General features: G+C 46.4%; 1 protein-coding gene across 2 annotated transcripts in view; it reads right to left on the bottom strand.

The window, feature by feature from the left end:
* The window catches only part of PLPP3 (phospholipid phosphatase 3), a 62,465-nt gene extending 49,996 nt beyond the window's left edge, over window positions 1–12,469 (bottom strand). Inside the window, exon 1 of one of the 2 annotated variants that reach the window (XM_064665143.1) lies at window positions 12,352–12,469. In XM_064665143.1, coding sequence (XP_064521213.1) covers window positions 12,352–12,355 — 4 coding nt within the window. In that variant the 5' untranslated portion in view covers window positions 12,356–12,469. Of the gene's footprint in view, window positions 1–1,312; window positions 2,011–12,351 lie in introns of those variants that run through there. The other variant, XM_064665142.1, reaches the window with a different exon arrangement.
* Between the last annotated feature and the right edge of the window lie 7,570 nt (window positions 12,470–20,039).

Here is a 20,039-nt window from a genome sequence, read left to right as displayed (position 1 = left end):
AGAAAACTTGCGTAAATAAATGTTTAAAACTTCTGATCCTAGGAGTTGTTTTACTAGGAATCCAAACCTTCTGTTTAAATAGGTGAAGTAAGTCAAGCTAGTTATGTTTCTACTTATATTAGTTTCATATATGGGATATCAAGTATTTTTATTTTTTCCAGATCTGAGGAGATGAAGCTTTCTGCACTGGCCTCTATTCTTGTGGGAATATAAAGAGAAAACCATGCCTCTCTTCTTAATGTATTAGTGCCTCGTAATATACACCAGATGATCAATAAACTACATAAAAATTAAATCAAACTGACAGTCTTTAAAAAATGGGCTCTAAGCAGAAACAATTGTTTTAAAGATTGTGGTGTCTGGAGTATTAAACTCACGTGCTGTTGTGTTATTAATCTCTTTGTTGGAAGCCAGTTGATTTCCCCTGCCTGTGTCTGTCAATTAAATATTCAGCATCGCAGCCACAATGGAAGGGGTAATGTTTTGGAATGCAAAAAGTTTTTGGGAGACACACTGTTGACAGTTCCCTTCCATGCCATATCATCTCCAAAAACCATAGCAGCTCCAAAAGCCATAGCAGGCAGGTAAACCCAGACCTCTGCCAGCGGCTGAGAGATGCCTGAGAGCACTTTAAACTTTTAAAGGAATGAATTTAGCGAGATGTGCGAGTGGGGCGAGGGGAGAAAGAGAGAAGCGCTGGTAAACCGGACACCCGAGCGACACACAGTAACCAGAGCGGCAAGAGTTTCTGTTTTTCATGATTAACCAAAACACGAGTCACCCCGGGCTGGGCGGTGGAGCAGCCGTAGAGCACTGCCTCCACCTGGAGCTGGCCCCGGCGCCGCCGAGGTACCGCCGACCCTGCCCCGGGGTGCGGGGCCCGGCGCGGGGGGACCCCCGGGGTAGCATCCCCGAGCCCACAGTGCCCCCTGCGCACCGCCAGCGCCTGGCCGGGCTGCTCCCCCACCCTCCAGCGCCGCTCCGGGCGCGGCAGCGTGGGGAGCGACACAGAAATAAAACAATATCGATAATACTGAGCAGATCGGGGTGCGGGGCTGCTGTGCCCGGCGGACACCCGGCTGTTTCCCGCAGTGACCCCCGCGCTTCCCGGTCCGGCCCGATCGCTCCCCGGCCCGGCTCTCCCGGCGGCCCCGCTCCGCTTTTGTTTGGGAAGCAGAGCGGCCGAGGCACGGCCGAGCTCTGCCCGCCCGCCGCCGCCAAACTTTCCCAAAAGTTTTTCTCGGTGGTGGGAGACGGGCTGGGGGTGCCGGGAGCGGGGAAGAAGGGTCGCGGAGCCCCCCCGGTTGCTCACCCATGACGAGGCAGAGGCAGTCGAGGCAGATGAGCAGGGCTTTCTTGCTGCTGCTCTTGGCCGGGTTGTTGTTGAGCGCCGGGCTGCCCCCATTCTTGCTCTCCGGCGGGATCGCCTTATCGTACTTGTAGCTCTGCATTATCGGGGGCGAGCGCCCGGGGCGAGCCGTGCCGAGCTGAGCCGGGCCGTGCCGGGCCGCAGGGAGCCGCTCCGAGCCGGGCCGTGCCGCGCCGAAGCCGCGCCGCGCCGCCGGGGCTCGCACGCCGTGCGCCGGGGAGGTGCTGCCCGCGCCGCCGGAGCCGCTCCCGGCCTCTCCGGTGGGGCACGGGAGGCGAGAGGCAGGCGGGTCTTCCAAAGGGGGAAAAAAAAAAATCAGAGCAGCAAAACAGCAAAACAAAACCAAACCAAGCCCAAAACCACCAGCAAAGGGGCGAAAGGGGGAGCGAGGGGAGAAGTTTGCGGGTGTCCCAAGGCGGTGGAAAAAGTCCTGGAGGAAAAGCCGGGGGGAAGGATTAAAAAAAAAAAAAAAAAAGTGTGTATATATGTTATGTATATGTATGTATCAAGGTCTCAGTCCGCGGGGAAGGAGGTGCGGGGCGAGGAGCCCGGCGATGCTGCCCCGGGGGCAGGTGGGCTCCGCACTGGGCTCCGCTGCGCTGCGCTGGGGGCTCCCGCCGCGCCCGCCCCGGCCGCTCTGGGAGCCACCGGCTCGGTCCTGCACTTTTATTTCGCGAGGCCCTTTCCACCCCTCAGGAAAAAAAAAAAAAAAAAAAAAAAAAGAAGAAGGGGGGGGGGAAATCAGTCACTTCGCTTCGGATGGGATATCCAAGTAAGCACAGCCCCTTTCCTGCATCTGACATTTTACATAGATAATTAACTCCACATTTTTTTCCTGAGGGAAGTTAAAAAAAAAAAAATAAAAAAAGAGTTAGGAACTAAAGTTTCTCGTAGACCAGAAGGAGGGAGGGAGCCTCTAGCGTTCATACAGGATTGCAGGGCGGGAAGGAAAACAACCAGCCGATCCAAGACTGGAGGACTCCTGAAAGGTGGGAAAAGTGTGAAGGGCAGAAAACTAGTAACAATTTAAACATTTTTCTCCTGTCTTTTCTTCCTGCCCTCTAGCTCTGTTCCATGTGCTGAGACAGGGCCTTTTGGAGGGGGCATGGTGTGTGTGATTCCCACAGACTCTGGCAGACCCCACTGGGGCAACCCTGGGCTCAGGGCTGAAGGACAGTTTGGCTGTGCCACCCCACCAGGTACCTCCACTGAACTGTAGCAGCACCACCTTCACCAAATGAGTGTAATGAGAGAGCTGGGAGTTGGGTGAGGGACTATTATGTTGGTTAATCGTTCCTTTAGTCTAATTAAAAATCACCAAGGAAGTAAACGAAAGATTTCCCAGGAACCCCAGCTGGCAGGATGGCAATGCTCACAGCTCTGAGCAGGGGGTGCAGGCAGTGGGAAGAGTGGTGGTATGCAAGGGAACTGCTCAGGACAGTATCTAACCATTTTTCTTCTTATTTTTTGGTGTTGTATTTGACCTCAACCTTTCATCTGTGTACAGGCAAACAACTGGCTGGTGAAATCCTGTGCCGAGGCACATAGCCTGCTGCATCCCTGGTGTTTCCCTGCTTGCAGAGGCAGGGAGGGCAGGGAGGGAGGTATGACAATGGTCCCCTTCTGCTTTTCATGGAGCTGCAGACTATAACTGGAGTGCTGGAGATTGTGCCTCGGCAAGGGCAGGTTTTCCAGGAATCTGTTTAGACACATACCTGGGCATACCGGGGCCAGCCTGGGAGGAAGAAAGCAAAGTGGTTGTTTTTATGTTTTACATTTATATGTGCGGTGTAAAAAGAAAGGGAAAACAGACCTTGGACGTTCCTCCAATTCTTTCATTGTGCCTCAGCAACATGCACTCAGGTGACACCTCACTTTTGAGGAGATAGCTTTCTTTTGCCCACTATCACCTCATGGCATTGAGCACAAAAACATCAGTTTTGGCCCAAAATGGTGCCCCATGGTGACAGTCACCCACTCAGGGGACCAAACTGCCTGTGGAGGACACATCTCAAGGTCTTTCTCTCTTTCCCCTAACCACGGCAGAGGTGCGGGTGCCTAATTTAGGCTCCTCAGATGCCTGAAGCGAGTGGAAAGAATCTTCACATGGGAATTCTCCCCCAGCTGAGAGGCCAACCCTGCGCCAGCTGCGGGCACACTGCACATCCCAGCTTGCCTTCACTGTGGGGCCAAGCATCCACCTTTCCCCACACCCTTCGGAGCCTGGCCATGCCAAGAGGAGCCTACAGATTTCAGCAGCTGGCTCCAGCCTCCCCACATCCTCAGATCTGCTGGTTCACTGGGTTAAAATCCATCTAGTGTTTAAAGGAAGAAAAAAATAAACAAAAATTGAGACTTATCATTGTAGCAGCAAATAAAAAAAGAGGCTTTCTTGTACTTAAAGGGAAATTGAAATTATAGTTTTATATTCACATTTACAAGACCCCTCAGGCTACTAATGTTTGCATTTTCATAACAAAAAGATTGTACTGTTAATTGATGCAAGCCAGGGCATACAAATAAGTCTGAATCTTGGACAATTTCTTAAGGGAGCAGCAGCCACTACAATTGTCCAGTTCACACTTGACAATGGGTAAGTCAGTAGCACCAAAAAGCAGCTTCTGTGCCTTTGTCAATAATATGCAAGAAATTCATTGGTAATAATTATGTATTCACAAATGGAGTTATTGAATGTACTATGCAACAGCTATCCTTCTAGGCCTCAGCTTTTCCTTTCAGTCAGACTTGAAATTCCCACTATAGACTGAGAGTTTTCTATATGTAAATTACATGACCCAACCTAATTTATGTTAGTAGTGAATTTTGCCCTGCATTTTTGGAGAAGGTCTGATCTCAACATTTTCACCACCTTCCCAGCTCAGCTGGACCAAACCTCTGGTGAACAAGGAACACAGCACCAATGTAATCTCTAGGAATATTAAACATTGCTGTAACACTTGTTCTTGCCCAGACTGAAACATTAACTGGGATATTTCAGAACCCAACAATATTAAAAGAGGAATTGAGTTTTACTCATTCAATTTTGTCATTTTAAGAGAATCAGCTCTACTCCTGAAATGGGAAAAAGGGTGGTAACTTGTTGTTGCCCCTTGTACCTTTGTATCAGTTGGGTCACAACTATGTGGAAATGTGTTTATTACATGTCAATAACTTAAAAATTGAGAGAAGCTCTTCCTGATATATCATGACCAATCATCATGATCCAGGCCAAAGGATATCTATCAAAAGAAACCAAAAGTAAAAACAACAGTAAAAATGTTACTTTTTTTCTTAGTTATCCATAGAAGACTGTATTAAAGTGAGACAAGAAGGTCTCGTTTGGGGAAAGAGGAGCCTGTTGAGAGCTTGCGTTTCCACTCAGTACACACGGTGGGTTTGGGGAGAAAGAAAGGAAGGGAGGAGGCTTCGGTTTCTACTCTGTGGCTCATGGAATTAGTTTATCCCACACATTATTTAATGTAAAATAACTATTTATTGGAGTGGGGAGTGAATCTGTAGCCTGCCCTTATGCTCCCACTTACCCCATCCCACTCCCCTTGGCCCAACACAACTTTAATTAGTCCCTACAAAGTGTTTCATTACGCCAGCATTGGTGCTGGGGTGCAGAGACAGCCTGGCCAGCAGCACTGCCCTTGGCCAGCACCAACTCCATGCTCCTGGGGCTGCTCCTTGGCCAGGCAGGATGTGGCCCCAGCACTCTGGGCTGCTCTGCTTACAAGAGTAGAGGAGCACAGAACCATAGAATGCTTTGGATTGGAGGGGACCTTAAAGTTCACCTCATTCCAGCCCCCTGCCATGGGCAGGGGCACCTTCCACTAGACCAGGATGCTCCAAGCCCCGTCCAACCTGGCCTTGAACACTTCCAGGGATGAGGCAGCCACAGTTTCTCGGGGCAACCTGTGCCAGGGCCTCACCACCCTCACAGCAAAGAGCATCTTTCTAATACCTAATCTAAGTCTTAACTCTGTCAGTTTAAGCCATTCCCCACTGCCTTGTCACTCCATGCCCTTGTCAAAAGTCCCAGTCCACCTCTCTTTGAGCCCCTTTAGGTACTGGAAGGGGGTCTAAGGTTTCCCTGGAGCTTTCTCTTTTCCAGGTTGAATATCTTCTGCTCTTCCTGATGTGCTACAAACACAAATGATGTCGCAGAGCAGTTTGATGTCCAAAGTGTGCATGGCTGGATGGTCATTTTGATGCACTGTCCGGTACCAAGCCATGACTTCCCCCTCAGACCTACAGCAAGGTTTTACTTGGGAATCCATTTTGCTTTTCTGTCACAGGGAGAATTTGGCAGCAACTCTTCTGGAGAGGGGACATGCAGCGTGGGAGGACCAGGCCCTGCCTATTGTATTTCTTGTAGCTGTTAATGACCATGTCTATAGCAATCCTAAAATAAGAAAGCGAGCTGTGTTCAGTTTGCTGATTGTTATCCGTTATCTGAGATTGTTCCCCACCAAAGGGGGAAATTGGAGCAGAGTTATGTGCTGCACATCAGGTGGCCTACATTGGAGTCACAAGGCCAAAATACCAAATACCAAAAACTACTTCCGAAAAGTCCAAAGCTGAACCATCACTACCCTGTTCAAGACTATTCTTAGTATCAGCAGCTGCTGCTGCTGAAGAAAGCACCCTGAGAGGGGCTATGAGCAGTGGGAGGGAGCTGGGGGCATTGCCAAGCCCCCCCCTCAAAGCAGGAGGAGGTTAAGGGCAGGAGAGCTGCCGTGTCCCCTGCCCATGTTCACATGCTGGACACCTTCACTGGTGCCAGGTTGTCCTGGTGCAATCAGTGCTGCCCATTAAATGTTTACAAAGGCTGGACTTAGACCTGTTGTTGCAGACCGAGGCAAATAAAAGTGAAATCCAAAGGGGGCCCAGTTCTGCCCTCCCCAGTGCTGCTGTAAAGGATCAAGCCTCATAAACCTTCAAGTCATTAAAAGAAATTAGCTGATAAATGTCATCCCGATGCAGCATTTGGTGCTGCTTGGGAAATTGGGGATCCAGATTGATGCAGGCCAGGAGGGTCATCCCTCAAGCACGTGCCTCAGTGACCCATGGGGTAGGACATTCTGTGGTCACGGACCTGTTCCTGGCATCCTGAATTACTCAGGGTCAGCCACATTCGATTGGCCAACAACCTTCAAGTTCTGTTTTGAAACTAGCATCTGAACTCCTGCCAAGTTTCACAATCCTGGTGTTTCTCCTTAATTTCATTTAGTTCCCCTAAGTCTTGTAGGCTCCTGACATGATTAGAGAATTCCACTTCATGTTATTACAAAAAGAAAAAAAAAACAAAACCATGAAAACCAGAGAAACTACAAATGACACGATTACAACAAAAAGTTTGAAAACATTACTTCAAAATCTCATCCAAAAGATCAAAACAGAGAAGCTGCAGAAAAGGATGTTGTTTTATTTATTCTGAAGATTTTCTGAAGCCCAAATCCCATGATTCAAAGGAGCCTGATTTATTATTTGGGCATACTGAGGACCGGTAACACCTTGTGCATAGCCCTAGTTGTGCCACCTCTGTTCTCAAAAAAGAGAATAACAGCACCATCTACTGCCCTTCCTCAGCATTTGCTTGGGAACTCCATCAGAGCATCCCGGCAGGTCAGGGTATGGATGGTTTCCCAATGCCTGGTGATATAGCCCAGTATTGATGGACAAACTGGAGCAAACTCAGATTGCAAAACCCAAAAATCAGCACCTAAATTACAAACGATGTGTGTTAATTATTAAAAATTCCAAGTCTGAATAATACACCTTCCCCCCAACTGGTGGCATTAAAAAAAGGGTTTCAATAGACCAGTATTTTCATATAGTTCCCTCAAATCCTTTCATGTGTTTATTAGTGTAGCCTTAAAGGGCTGTCTGTAGAATTTCCAATTTCTACCGGGCAGGCATTTTCACCGTCAACAGCAGTTAATGAAAGAGGTGGTACATCACCCTCATTTCCAACCTGGTAAAATCCGTGTCTGTGCTCCGCGCTGGCGAACTCCCAGGAGTTTGTTTGAAAGTCAAGAATGTGCCATGGTTTAATTACGCTTCTAGGTCAGGATCTAAATGAAAGCCCCGTTATAAACAGCAGTCTCAGAGGAAAGAAAGGTCCGCACTCGGGTTTTTAGCCCCGAATTGATTACCAGTTAACTCGGGGTAGTTAACACGTTTGTAATGTCTGGTCCAGACACTTCCCAGCTGTTTGTTGCAGGATACAAACATTTGTGGTTTATAATGTAAACAGGTACACCGACATTTTTTCAGCTTGGACTGATTTCTGGTCGCAAACTATCTCAATAACCTGGCTGAAAATGTTCAGCATCCAAATGAAATGTGAAAGAAAAATTAATACATTTTTCCACATCTAGAGTAAGCCATTTTATGGGCCACCCCATAGCTTTTGGCATCACCTTCAAAGTGTGAAGCCCCTGATGATGAACACGGGCACTAATGGGGCAGGTGCATGGTGGCCACTGGCACCATGGGGCAGCAGGAAAGATGACGCTGAACATGGGCTTGTTCCTTCCCAACATAAATGAAGACTCTGTTCTGATGGGGTGGTACTGGAGGGGCCTGGGTGTGTAACTGGGGAAGCAGGGAGAGGCTTTTTAAAGACATTTCAAGCAAAATATATACATGGAGCAAGAGTGGGGCTCATCGAGAGATGAAGCAGTGCAAGAAAAAAGTGAAGCCTGTGGCCCCACGTGTGGGGGATCTTCTATCCATCCTGTCCTGCACAACTGTACAACATGACAATGGAAATGCACCAGGGAAGAGCTCCAGCATAACTCCTGCTGCCTCACATGAGCTGTGAGGGCCAGGCCAGGTATTTGTATACAATGCTCAGGTTCCTGGGGTTATCTGCTCCCAAGTCTCTATCTTGATAACTCATTGTCTGTGAGCCTCAAGTATTTAAATGTGTTTGCAAAGGTCAGGCCGGACCCTCCCCAAATATTTGCTCCATCACAAAAATTGGGTTCACTGTAACCTTGGTCATCCATCCATGCTGTGATCCCCCCATGCCATGAAGTGCCAGGGGCTTATAAAGGAGCTGCACAGACCAGCTCTGCCATAGAGGAGCTTTCCTCCATCTCCATTGAAATAGTGAAGGAACTGCTCACAGTAAAACAGGGAGAAAAGAGGTTTTTCAGGGGTAACACTGCAAGGCTGTGGCTGAGCAAAGTTGTGCCACATGTTGACAAAATTTAGATGATTACACTGCAGCAACCCCTTGAGCAGGAGGGGATGGCAGGACCTCAGTGTCCCCATGGGCTCTGAGTTCTGCACTAAGCTTTTAAGGGCCACAGTACACACAAAAATCTCAGCAGCAGCCTTTCAAGCCTGCTCTTTGCACCCATTTATCTTATCTAGCACTCCACTGAAGTATGGATTTACATAATACACACCCCATATATTAATGTTCCTATTCATCAAGGGGATCTCGACACTGTTTTCTTTTAAAGTCCTGTTGAAAGTGGTCAAGCTCCTTATAACAAAAGAGGGGTTTATAGCTCTGAAGAGGATTTTCTCCCCCATTTGTATTCTGAATCCTTTCACAGAGGCTGTTTGCTTCTGTGATAAGAGCCAGGCCCAAAAACTTAGGAGTGGTAGGATCCATGATTTGGATTAGTAGCACATTACAAAACTACAGCACTCAAATTACTGACTCAGCATGAAGCATTTGTTTCACACCCTCTCTCTAGCTAAATTTTTTCCCCAAAATTATCTTGCAACACAGTGTTTTAATAGCCAAAGGGGGGCAAGTCAGGCCCATTCCCATTTGTCACACACATTTCCAGTTAAAAGCCCTTTTTTTTTTTTTAACTGCACAACCCCCTCCCTTCCCACTTCACTTTTCTGTGCCAGTTTAATTATTCTTGGGACACTGGATTTCCAAAGGCTGAAGAAATGTCTGTAAAGAAAGAAACCCACCAAATTAAATGATGTTCAAGTTATGATATTGACCTTAATACAGTTCAAATTACTTATCAGGCCTTGCAGATCACAGCAGCAAACCACTAGAAAGTTCCTCTGTAAAGCCATGCAGATTCCCTGATATATATATATATCTTTTCCTTTGTTTTGAAAGGGATTAAGAAATAATTGCTTTTATATGAATGTTTAGGCATCAATTATTCTTCTACCCAAAGGTAGACTAAGAAAAATGAGAAGTACATTACCCATTTTATATCAAATAGTGATAATGGTCAGATCTTGGAACAAATTTTTGGGTATTGGGTTAGTGGCTGATCTTCCTAGCTTCATATCTTGCCTTTGTAGAAGACATGATGTAGTTGAACACAAACTATCGTGCTCAGTACAGGAGAGGATGAAGATAAGTGGCTTCAGCTACCCAGAGACTCGGACTATGGCATTAATGGTCTCTTCTGATTTTCAAAATCTGCAAATTTGCTCTGAATCAGGGATTGTGAAACAGCAGTAAATGTCAGGAAATACACTTTAAACACATAAAGACACAGGTTCACTGACAGTTGTTGCACAATAGCTCACAAATAGCTCATGTGCTCCATCATGGACACCTTATCTCTTTTATCCAGTATTGCCAACATCAAACACTGAATGTCAAAATCCTCCTGTTTCCAAACCACAAGACTATTTTGAAACAGTGGAATCCAAAAATTAAAGAAAAAGACCCCACCCCAAAGTGACACATTCTTTTACTTGTCCTCAGCTCCCCACCTTTCCCTGGCCATGCACCCACTTTTACATCCCTGTTTGCAATCTTTAGCAAAGCCTTGTACCACCAGCTGCTGGGAAAGTGGAGTAAAACACCAGTTGTGAGGTGACTTTTGGGCTAACAAACCCAATGCCAAAAGCACAAATCACAAAAGTCTGACAAGGCAGCATTTCAATTTGCTTTTGTTTTCATCTTATTTTCAGAGACTGCCAGCCTGGGTGGCTCTGTGTGCTTGTGTCCCTATGGGCACAAGCACCTGATAGGCAGCCAAAAAAATACTAGTAGGGCACGACATGCATTAAGGAACCCAGTCCTGATGTTAGCCTTTCCTACTGGACTTTGATGCAAAGCTCCTATTAATGGTTCTCAAAGAGAAAACATGATCATTTCACAGAATCCCAGAATGGTTTTGGTTGGAAAACACCTTAAAGATCATCTCGGTTCAAAACCCCTGCCATGGGCAGGGACACCTTCCACTATCCCAGGTTGCTCCAAGCCCCATCCAACCTAGCCTTGAACACTTCTAGACAATCTGTGCCAGTGCCTCACCACCCTCACAGGGAAGAATTTCTTCCTAATATCCCAACTAACCCTGCCCTCTGTCAGTTTGAAGCCATTGTCCCTTGTCTTTTCACTCCATGCTCTTGTCCAAAATCCCTCTCCAGCTCTCTTGGAACCCCTTTAGGCACTGGAAGGAACTCTAGGGTCTCTCTGGAGCCTTCTCTTCTCCAGGCTGAACATCCTCAGTTCTCTCAGCCGGTCTCCACAGCAGAGGTGCTCCAGCCCTCTGATAATTTTTGTGGCCTCTGGACTCAATTCAGTGGCTCCATGTCCTTCTTATAATGAGGACCCCAGACCTGTACACAGTATTCCAGGTGGGTTTTCCTATGTCTTGACACATTCTTGTTCATCTTTTCCATACTCAGCACTTTGCTGTCACAAGCTGAGAACCTGTTCTCTATATCACACACCCCACCCGAAGCCAAGAGATAGAACACACTAAACAGAAAAAGTGAAGTGCAAATAAATGCAGTACTTAAACTCACATGAAAAATAATTGCATAAAGGGGAATCTTGCTTCCTAAAATAGCTTGGCACCAGGCTGTAACATGAGACCAGTTTGCTGATGCCAGATGAGGAGACTGAGCACAACATGACCGCCTGCCCTTACAAGAACTCAGCCTGGACAACATAGAGGTCTCTCTGCTGCGGCTTAAAACCTTTGATTTTAAAAGAAAGCAATAAACAGTACCTTGCTTCAAAAGTTTCACGATCCATAGAAATTAAACTTGGCCAGTTCAAAAGGCTATTATTATTAATGTGCCTTCTTGTGCAGATATGATCTCAAGAAAAACACACATGTAGGACTAATAATAACAAATAATAAAGTTATTCATACAGCTGCTGCTTACACGATGGCAATTTCTCCATAATTGCAGGTAGAAGAAATGGGCACACAAACAGCACTCTGTAGTACCTCTGCCTACTGAGGGCTTGGGTTGAAGCTATTTCTTGTAGGTACATATACTTTTGGGAAGAAAAGTATTTCAAACTCCAACTGAACCCCGATAAGGCTCTCCTGCATCCCTGCCTGGAGCTGTATTCACACCAGAAAAACACAAGGAAAAGAAAAATAAAAGGCATGAGCACAAAGGTGTTTCAGAGGGAAAGTGGTTTCTGGGTGGTGATGAGCCCCAACCCCTTTTGGTACCTGACCTCCAAATGAAACAAGAGTCGAATCCCAACAGTTCCTTTCCTGCCTGTCACGTAAATCACAAGATAAATGTACGCCAGGAGTGAATACCTGTGATTGAGCAAGTGGGGAAACCAAGCGCCTGCCCCCATCATTTCTCCCTTAAAATGCTGCGGGGGTGGCGAGGTGGGGACGGCAGATGCTCCGGCTCCAATAAGGTCAGGGCAGCTCCTTCCATGGGCTGTCTGGGCACTGCCGGCACGGGCAAGGCAGTGGGGATCTGTGGGTAACCCCTGCGAGGCCAGGTGGGATACTCAGCCCTGAGAAGCCTTTGTTCATCTAGAGAGAGAGTGAAGAGGCTCAGGAGAGACGGCCTTAAAGTCCCCTCCAGGACCTGGACCGCGGCACCCTCCTAACTGGGGACAGGGCAGAGGAAGTGATGCTGGCAATTGCACAGTGCTCGTTAAATTGTTAAACTCAAGGTCACCTGCAGCATGCAAACAAGGCGGGGAGGGAACGCCGTGCCCCTCCCATGGCTCCTGCACCTCCAGGCAGCCACCCACAGACACTTACTCATTACCTGTCTGCTCCTCGCACCTTCGTGTTCAACTCTGTGCTGTGCATAGCAGTGCCTCCGAGCCCCTGCTTGGGTGCTGGCCCCCAGCCCCACGTCCCTGAACCATGCGGCCAAGCAGAGCTGCCTCTCCTGAGAAGCTGGTTCATGACCACAGTTTATCTGAGAGATGATAAAAGCAAGTAATTTGATACCCAAGCTGGAGGGGTGGGGGGCTAAATCCTGCCCTCCTCCCAGGAGGGCACAGACATGACACAGGGAGAGGTGCTGGACACTCCCCCTCCTCATCCCACATCATCAGAAAGACACCTTCAAGGTAAAGAGGAGAAAAAAATCTGCCAGGCGAGACCCGTCTCTTGTGGGGCTTCTGCTTTCTGCCCAATCCCATTAATGTCCATTAAAGGACAATTTGGCTTGTTTAGAAAACAAGGTGGATGAAGCAAAGGTAATTCCTTCATTAGGAAATGTTTTCCATCTCAGAGCAGCTGCATTTCCAGTCACCTGCAGCTGTCCCCAGGCTGTACACCTTAGGTGACACTAAGGGACAGCACATGAACAGACACCAACATACGTAGTGTGCTGCACATCCAAGAGGCCATGAGGCTGGCAGCATTCAAAGGAAAGAAAGGATATGGGTGAATGCACCCCTGCAGGCTTTAATGCACCTTGATGTGTGAATGATGGCTTTGCTTTTCACCCTGTCAGATTATTTTCCTGTTTTGATGGCCCAGGACTCAGCTGCGATGGTGGAACAGACCTCAGAGCAAGCTGTACCCAAACGAGGTACAGGAGATGGAAAGCAGGAGATGGAAAAATTCCACTGCCTTGGCCCTTTGATTTTTTCCCCATCCAGATGGAATCTTTATTTTCTGATTCAGCTACAGTTATAATTTCACAGCCCAGGACTGCATTCAGGAGCCCAAATTCCCCCCTTGGATGCCATCTAGTGCTGAGTGCTGAGAGCAGAGGAAGCCTCGTAGGTGCCTGGAGCTGCTGGTAGGAAGGTCATTTCCACTCCTCTTCCAGGGACTACAGTCATTCTTCTGGCTTTAAGCTGCTGGCTCACACCAGATTTTATTTCCCAAGATTCCACTGAAAATCACCTGTGATTTTCTTTGATGAAGCTTCTTCTGACCATTTCTTTCTCTACTCTTTTTTTTTTTTTTTTTCTCTCCCTGTAATGTAGAATAATTTCAGGGATAAGCAACCACATTGGCAGCACAGACAGACTCAGGAGTTAGGACAACTTCAGAAGGTAACATTTGTTGGAGCCATCTAAAATCTGTTTGAGTGGTTTTGTCTCCTGGAAATGAACCACCCAACTGAAGGGTTGGGGTTTGTCCCAGTGCCAGGGTGTGGGGCTGAGGATCTTCAGTCAAACCCCAAGATCCATGCATCCTAAGGAAGAGGGCACTTTACCCAAGGTACTTTACCCAAATTCCAGCATTATCATTTTGTCCATTTTGCAGTGCTGCTGGTCAGCACGTTCAGACCGGATGTTAGGAAAAACTTATGCACTGAAAGGGTTCTCAAACACTGGAACAGGCTGTCCAGGACAGTGGTGTAGTAAACCATATCTGTAAGGATTTAAAAACTGTGTAGGTGTGGCACTTGGGGACAGGGTTTAGTGGTGGTCTTGGCAGCATTGGGGTAATGGCTGGACTCAATGATCTCAAAGGTCTTTTCCAACCTAAATGATTCCATGATTCTATGATTTTCCCACATGATTTCTACAGAATGACCACCCCACTGATGAGCAGAGCACATGCTAGTCCATAAAGTCCTTCCACCACCCAGCCTCAGTCTCCAAAAGCATCACGAGGCTCGCTGAGGCTAAAAACCTTCCTCCTCCTCCACAGCCCCTTCCCAGAGCCCAGGGACACATCCCCCACATGTTCTGGGTGCATCGCAGCCCCACGGCTCCCAAGGACTAGCTCAGGTCTGTCTCGCCAAGCCGAGGTCTCACCTCTGCACTGCAATGCAGACATATCCTCAAGGCATGTCTATTCACCCTGCTCAGGCTGCTCTGCTCCTGCCCGGAGCTGGCAGGGTGCAAGTCAGGTCTGGTTTGGAAGCTGCTGAGTGGCATTAGGGTGCAGAGCCAGCCGAATTTGCCTGGGCACTGTGCCATGCTGGAGCAGCTCCACAGCACAAACCCAGCTTGGGGCAAGAGTGGCAGAGGCTGCGCAGACCTGCTCCTCCCCTGCCTCCTGCTCTGGCTCTCGGCTCACAGCTCCCCTTCGCCATCACTTCCCAAGAGCCATGGCACACTCCCACCCACAACTCATCCTGCTTTTTTTTGCCTCTGCTGGCATCTTCCCCCTTCCAAAACTGGCATGTCCTTGCTGCATCATCAGGAGCACTGCATCTCAGTACCCTTGGGGTCCTGCTGGAGTTGTGCTCCCATTTTAGAGGCACTGGGACTGAGCCTGTTTTGGTGGAAGCTAAAATGATTCACTTGCAGGCTTGCTTGCTGTTTTATTAATTCTTTTTTTTTTTCATCTGCAGTTTCAAATGGTGCAATTTTGAGATCAAAGCCCTTCCCCTGCTCTAATGGCTCCGTGTAAGCCCAGCCTTCACACTTACAGGAGGCTCTGCCTCCAGGGGAGATGCAAGAGTCAATCTCAGCCAACGTGAACTAATTCACAGAGAAGAGAAACTGGACTATATTTTGCTCTCACTCATACCAATCCAAAATTAATTGGCTTTAATGTGGGAAGAACATACATAGTCTACTGATCTTAGTCAGATCAGGCCCATCCTTGAAGTGTATTTAAGAACACCCGTTGGGTAGTGCTGCCTGTGAAATAAGTGCTATTACCCCTGGCCTGCAAGGAGGACTAGCTGGACAGCGTGCTGCATGGAGAAACAGCTGGCAGGACACAAGGCAGGGGGCCTGCTGCATCTCCCACCAGGAGGAGGGGTGTTCGTGTTGGGCTTCCTGAGCAAAACTCAGCTCCAAGTTTTTCCAGAGATGCTGTTTACACTCTAACTGGTTTCTTCAACATACGACTGATAGTCCCATGTGTGTCCTTTCCTCCACTATTTTGCAGGACAGAAAGATTGTAAATGGGGCCCCAAATGGGGCCATGGCTGTCCAAAAACTATGGAATAATTGGATTGGAAGGGACCTTAAAGACAATCTACTTCCAACTCTCCTGCAATGAACAGGGACACTTTCTACTAGAGCAGGCTGTTCAGAGCCCCATCCAATCTTACCTTGAATGATTACAGGGATGGGGCATCCATCACCTTTCTGGGAAACTGTGCCTGTGTTTTACTACTCACATCATAAAAAAAATTTCTTCCTTATATGCAGTCTAAATTGACCCCCTTTTAGCTTAAAACCACTTGTCCTGTCGCAACAGGCCCTGCTAAAATGTCTTTCCCCTTCAATTTTATATGTCCCTAAGAGAGAACAGAGCTCCCACCCAGCTGGAGATGCTGGTGGATATTGCCTGATGTCATTCATGACATCAGGAACACCAGAGTTTGTATCTGGGAGATCTGCTGAAGCTTAACCTAAGGTGAACCTGCAGAGAAGGGTAGTGAGACTTCATATTGGTTTAGACCTGTCATTGTAAAGCTCGGCTTAAATTGATTAGGAGTTGTTTTATGATAAAATGAAGCAAAAGCTGTCAGAAACAGGTGCAGGTCTGCACAGTAATTCAGGCAGGAAAATAACAGGGCAAGGATAGAGCCAACCTCACCAGTTATATCTGAATGTAAACATGGTGTCTACAGGGCATGGTTGAAATCCCCAACCTGAGGGCACAGGAGAAGAGCCTAAGGTTGTTCTAGCTGGATCTACTCTCCAGAATTAGCTCCCCCTTTCAACACAGTTCCCAAGGCAGCCTGCAGACCCTAAGTGATGCCCTCTCTCCCTTGGGTGCTGGCTGAAGCCATATGTCTGTGATGTGTGACAGCTCATGAATCACTCTGAATCAGGAGCCAACCAGCTACCCCCAGATTTGAAATGAGCCTAATCTTTTTCTCATAGACCTATTCCATCATTCCCCATTTAAAAAAAAAAAAAAAACACCTCACTCCCTTTGTTCTCTCACATGAATCAGCAAGAAGAAGCACCATGCTTCTTCACGGGTTCTCTTTCCTATTAGAAATTGTTAGTGTATTTATTGTGCACAGTGCTTTTGATGTGTGTGTTGCTGATAAAACACAGGCTCTGGTTTACCAAATCAATAAAACCATCCTGTTCACAGCCCTTCTGTGCAAAGTGCTTCTGGATGTTGAATGTTTCCTTATCTAATCTTTCATACTTCAGCATTTCTTCATGTAAAGCACTGATAATTAAAAATGCAGAAGGAGATGATTATGAGGAGAGATTAAAGAACTTGAACAAAGTATTTGAAATAATAACATCATTACATTACAGGGAACAATGTCTTCTATTAACTGACTGCTGTGCAACAGTGCCAAGGGATCCCAAGCTATGGCTCAAAATTCCTCTGCGTTAGGTAACAAAAACTGCTGTAAAAAGCACACAAACTCCCTACAGGATGCAAAAGGCAACCCAGCAGATGTTTACATCTCAAATTTCTCTGACACAGATCTTTAATTTTGTCTTAGTTCTCACTGAATTCCAAAGGTTGATAAAACGCTTCCTGAACCAAGATTTTAGGAGCTCTATTCTTTGAGCTACTCTGCATTTTATAAAGAGAGATTTGCATCAGATGATACATCAGATAAAAATAACTGGGAAATATCAAGTAATCATAAGTACAAGTCCCACAGGTTTGCATATCTTGAATACTGAAATGACTTTAATTTATGCACTAAGTGATGAGTCCCCCTTTTGCCCTTGGAAATAGCATATGCAATGCCTTCTGTTTTGATGGGGTTTTGTTTTGGAAAGCTGTCTTAATAGACACTGCTCAGTGTTTATGTTAAAGAAGGCAGACCAAAATCCTCTGCTTTGCAGCTGGAGTAGAATGGGTTATGAGGTTAGTTCTCGTGGGGTTTTTTCTTAGCAGTTTGTGCTGGTTTGGGCTGAGGTAGAGTTAATTTTCTTCATAGTATCTAGTATGGGGCTGTGTTATGAATTTGTGCTGAAAACAGTGTTGATAATATAGAGCCTCATCCTTCATAAAAACAGGAAAGCATTTGACTCCAAATGAAGGATAAGCAGCAAGGACTCTGGATGTTCAGCTATGAGTTCCACAAAAACCACAGGCTTTTTTCACTAGGGCTCAAGAAGCACTAGGGCTGCCTTAAGAGTAAAACTTGCCTCTACTCCACATGGAGACCTAAGAGCATCCTGCAGCATGACCCTGTGTAAAAGGTTGGTTACTGTGGACTGAAGAGAGAGATGGAATTCAAAGCCTATCTGGATATCACAGCTCTTTTGCCAGTCAAAGGAAATGGGTAACTTTATATGCAGTTCACTATAAAGATCTGGCCATCCAGAGTAATTTCATTGCACAGCTAAGCATGAGATGGATCTGATTTCCACTTCTTCCTTTTAGCCACAGTACAGCATATTCAGCTCACTTAAACCACAGGAGGGGAATCCTTGTACAACAGCACCAATGTGCCTTAAATTCCAAAAACAGGCATTAGCCAATAATCCCATCTACCATTTTCCATCTGTATAGCTCCAATCACTTTAGAAAGGAGAAAAAGTAGCTTTCATCGTTTATCTATCATTTATCATTTGGAATACAATTCCTCAATACAATTAACTCTCTTGGTAAAAAAATGCTTCCTAATGTCCAGTGTAAACCTCCCCTGGTGCAGCTTTCAACTACTCCCACATGTCCTATCACTGGATCCCAGGGAGAAGAGCTCAGCACCTCCTCCACGTTCCCTCCTTAGGAAGCTGTAGAGAGCAAAGAGGTCAGCCTCCTTGACTCCAAACTAGACAAGCCCAACATCCTTAGCCATTCCTCCCAGCACATGCCTTCCAGCCCTGTCACTAGCTTTGTTACCTTCCTCTGAATGCATTCAAGGGCCTTTAAAAGGAGAGAGCCAGGCTCAAAAAAATAATAATGAAAGAAAAGAGCCAGACTATAAAGAAAACTGAGAAAAAAGACTCACAGCAAATACAGTCAAGTGAACATAGAGCATGAGCTGGAGGTTAGAGAATTGTGATGTAACAATGAGGAATTAATAAATAAAAAAGCCCTCAATATTAGGATGCATGAATTTGTTCAGTTAATCATCTTCTTCTTCTACTTGCCTCAACAAATTTAATGCCTGAAAAAGAATTTGAAACACAGGCAGGGTAAGGAAAAGGCACATCAGAAGAGGTGAAAAGGATCAGAAGCAGCATTTTTTCCTCTATAATCTCTCATATTTTATAGCTCCACCTCATCAGAGTCCATGATCACACATGGTATAACCTTCAGGAGCCGAGTTTGCAGGTTGTCCTACATGACATACTGTCAATCACTGTATCAATCATTGCTCTTGTTATTTTCCTCATGCTTGTATTCCAAATTAGACTTTCTCAGCAAAGCTGCTGTTCAATCTCAAAGAGGGTTAAATGATTTTCCAGCTGATCCTTGGCCACAGTTTCTTTCCACTCAGCTCAAAATAAGGACCAAATCCAAGCTTGGCTCTGCACTGTCTGCTTGCAGTATTACTTGATAAGTTCCTTTTGTCTGGAAAAACCTTCAGATTTATCTTCCATTTCTCCCATACAGAGATAACAGCCAAATCATGAGCACCTTCACTGAACATGTGCAACTCAGATGGTTGGGAAATACAGCAGGGCTCCGCTTCCACATGTCAACTTACAAGACCCAAAGTCATCTGTGTTTTCTACTTGTTACAAACCCCAGCCTAGCCCAGATATGTCAGCAAGGGACTTAATGAGACCTCACTTTGTTAGTGATTAAGCTTTGTCACGGTAATTGCCGGGATGCACAGCAATATGTGCATAGGGCTCTCCAGGGAAGCTCATGAGATTCCACCTACATCTGCAGGTCTTCCAGATTTTTCCTCCCAGCCCAGCAAACTTGGCAAAAACATTTTGATTTCTACTTAAGTGGGCTGTGAAAAACTAACATTCTCATCTGAGAGCAGGTCTCCAAAGACCTCTGCAGAGGATGCGAACGCGGCTCCCACGGCCGCGCTATCCCCAAGGCTCACATCCAAGAGGGCATCTTTGAACTGGAACCAGAGCAGAAAGGTTTAAACCAGTATGGCTGACTGACAGAAATGATAAAACCAGATTAGCAGATCTAATCTCCAAGCAGCAAAAGGAACTGATGGGAAGGCCAGCTGTGAAAATTGCTTTCATTTACACAAGGCAAAAGAACGGGCCAAAAATGCTACTGTAGAATGATATCCGGTATCACATGAGTTGGTTAGAAAACATTTGCAGGATTATTACAATATATAATTTCTCAAATTAAACAGTAAATTCCTGATACAACCTGAGAGAGTTGACAAAACATTTGGACAATAGTCCCGGGCACATGATGTGACTCTTGGAGATGGTCCTGTGCAGGGCCAGGAGTTGGACTTGATGATCCTTGTGGGGCCCTTTCAACTCGGCATATTCTGTGTTTCTGTGATCCTGTGATACACTGAAGTCCATGGGAAAAGCCGACTGCTTTCAGCATGCATTGGATAAAAATGGAAAATTATACAAATGCACAAACTTGTAATAGGACACAAGTAAAATGATATCCCTGCTTATAAAAGCAGGCATATCAAGCAGACT

This window comes from Pseudopipra pipra, chromosome 9 (assembly GCF_036250125.1).
Source record: "Pseudopipra pipra isolate bDixPip1 chromosome 9, bDixPip1.hap1, whole genome shotgun sequence".
In the NCBI taxonomy this organism is placed as follows: domain Eukaryota; kingdom Metazoa; phylum Chordata; class Aves; order Passeriformes; family Pipridae; genus Pseudopipra; species Pseudopipra pipra.
This window is presented reverse-complemented; position numbering and strand designations above follow the sequence as displayed.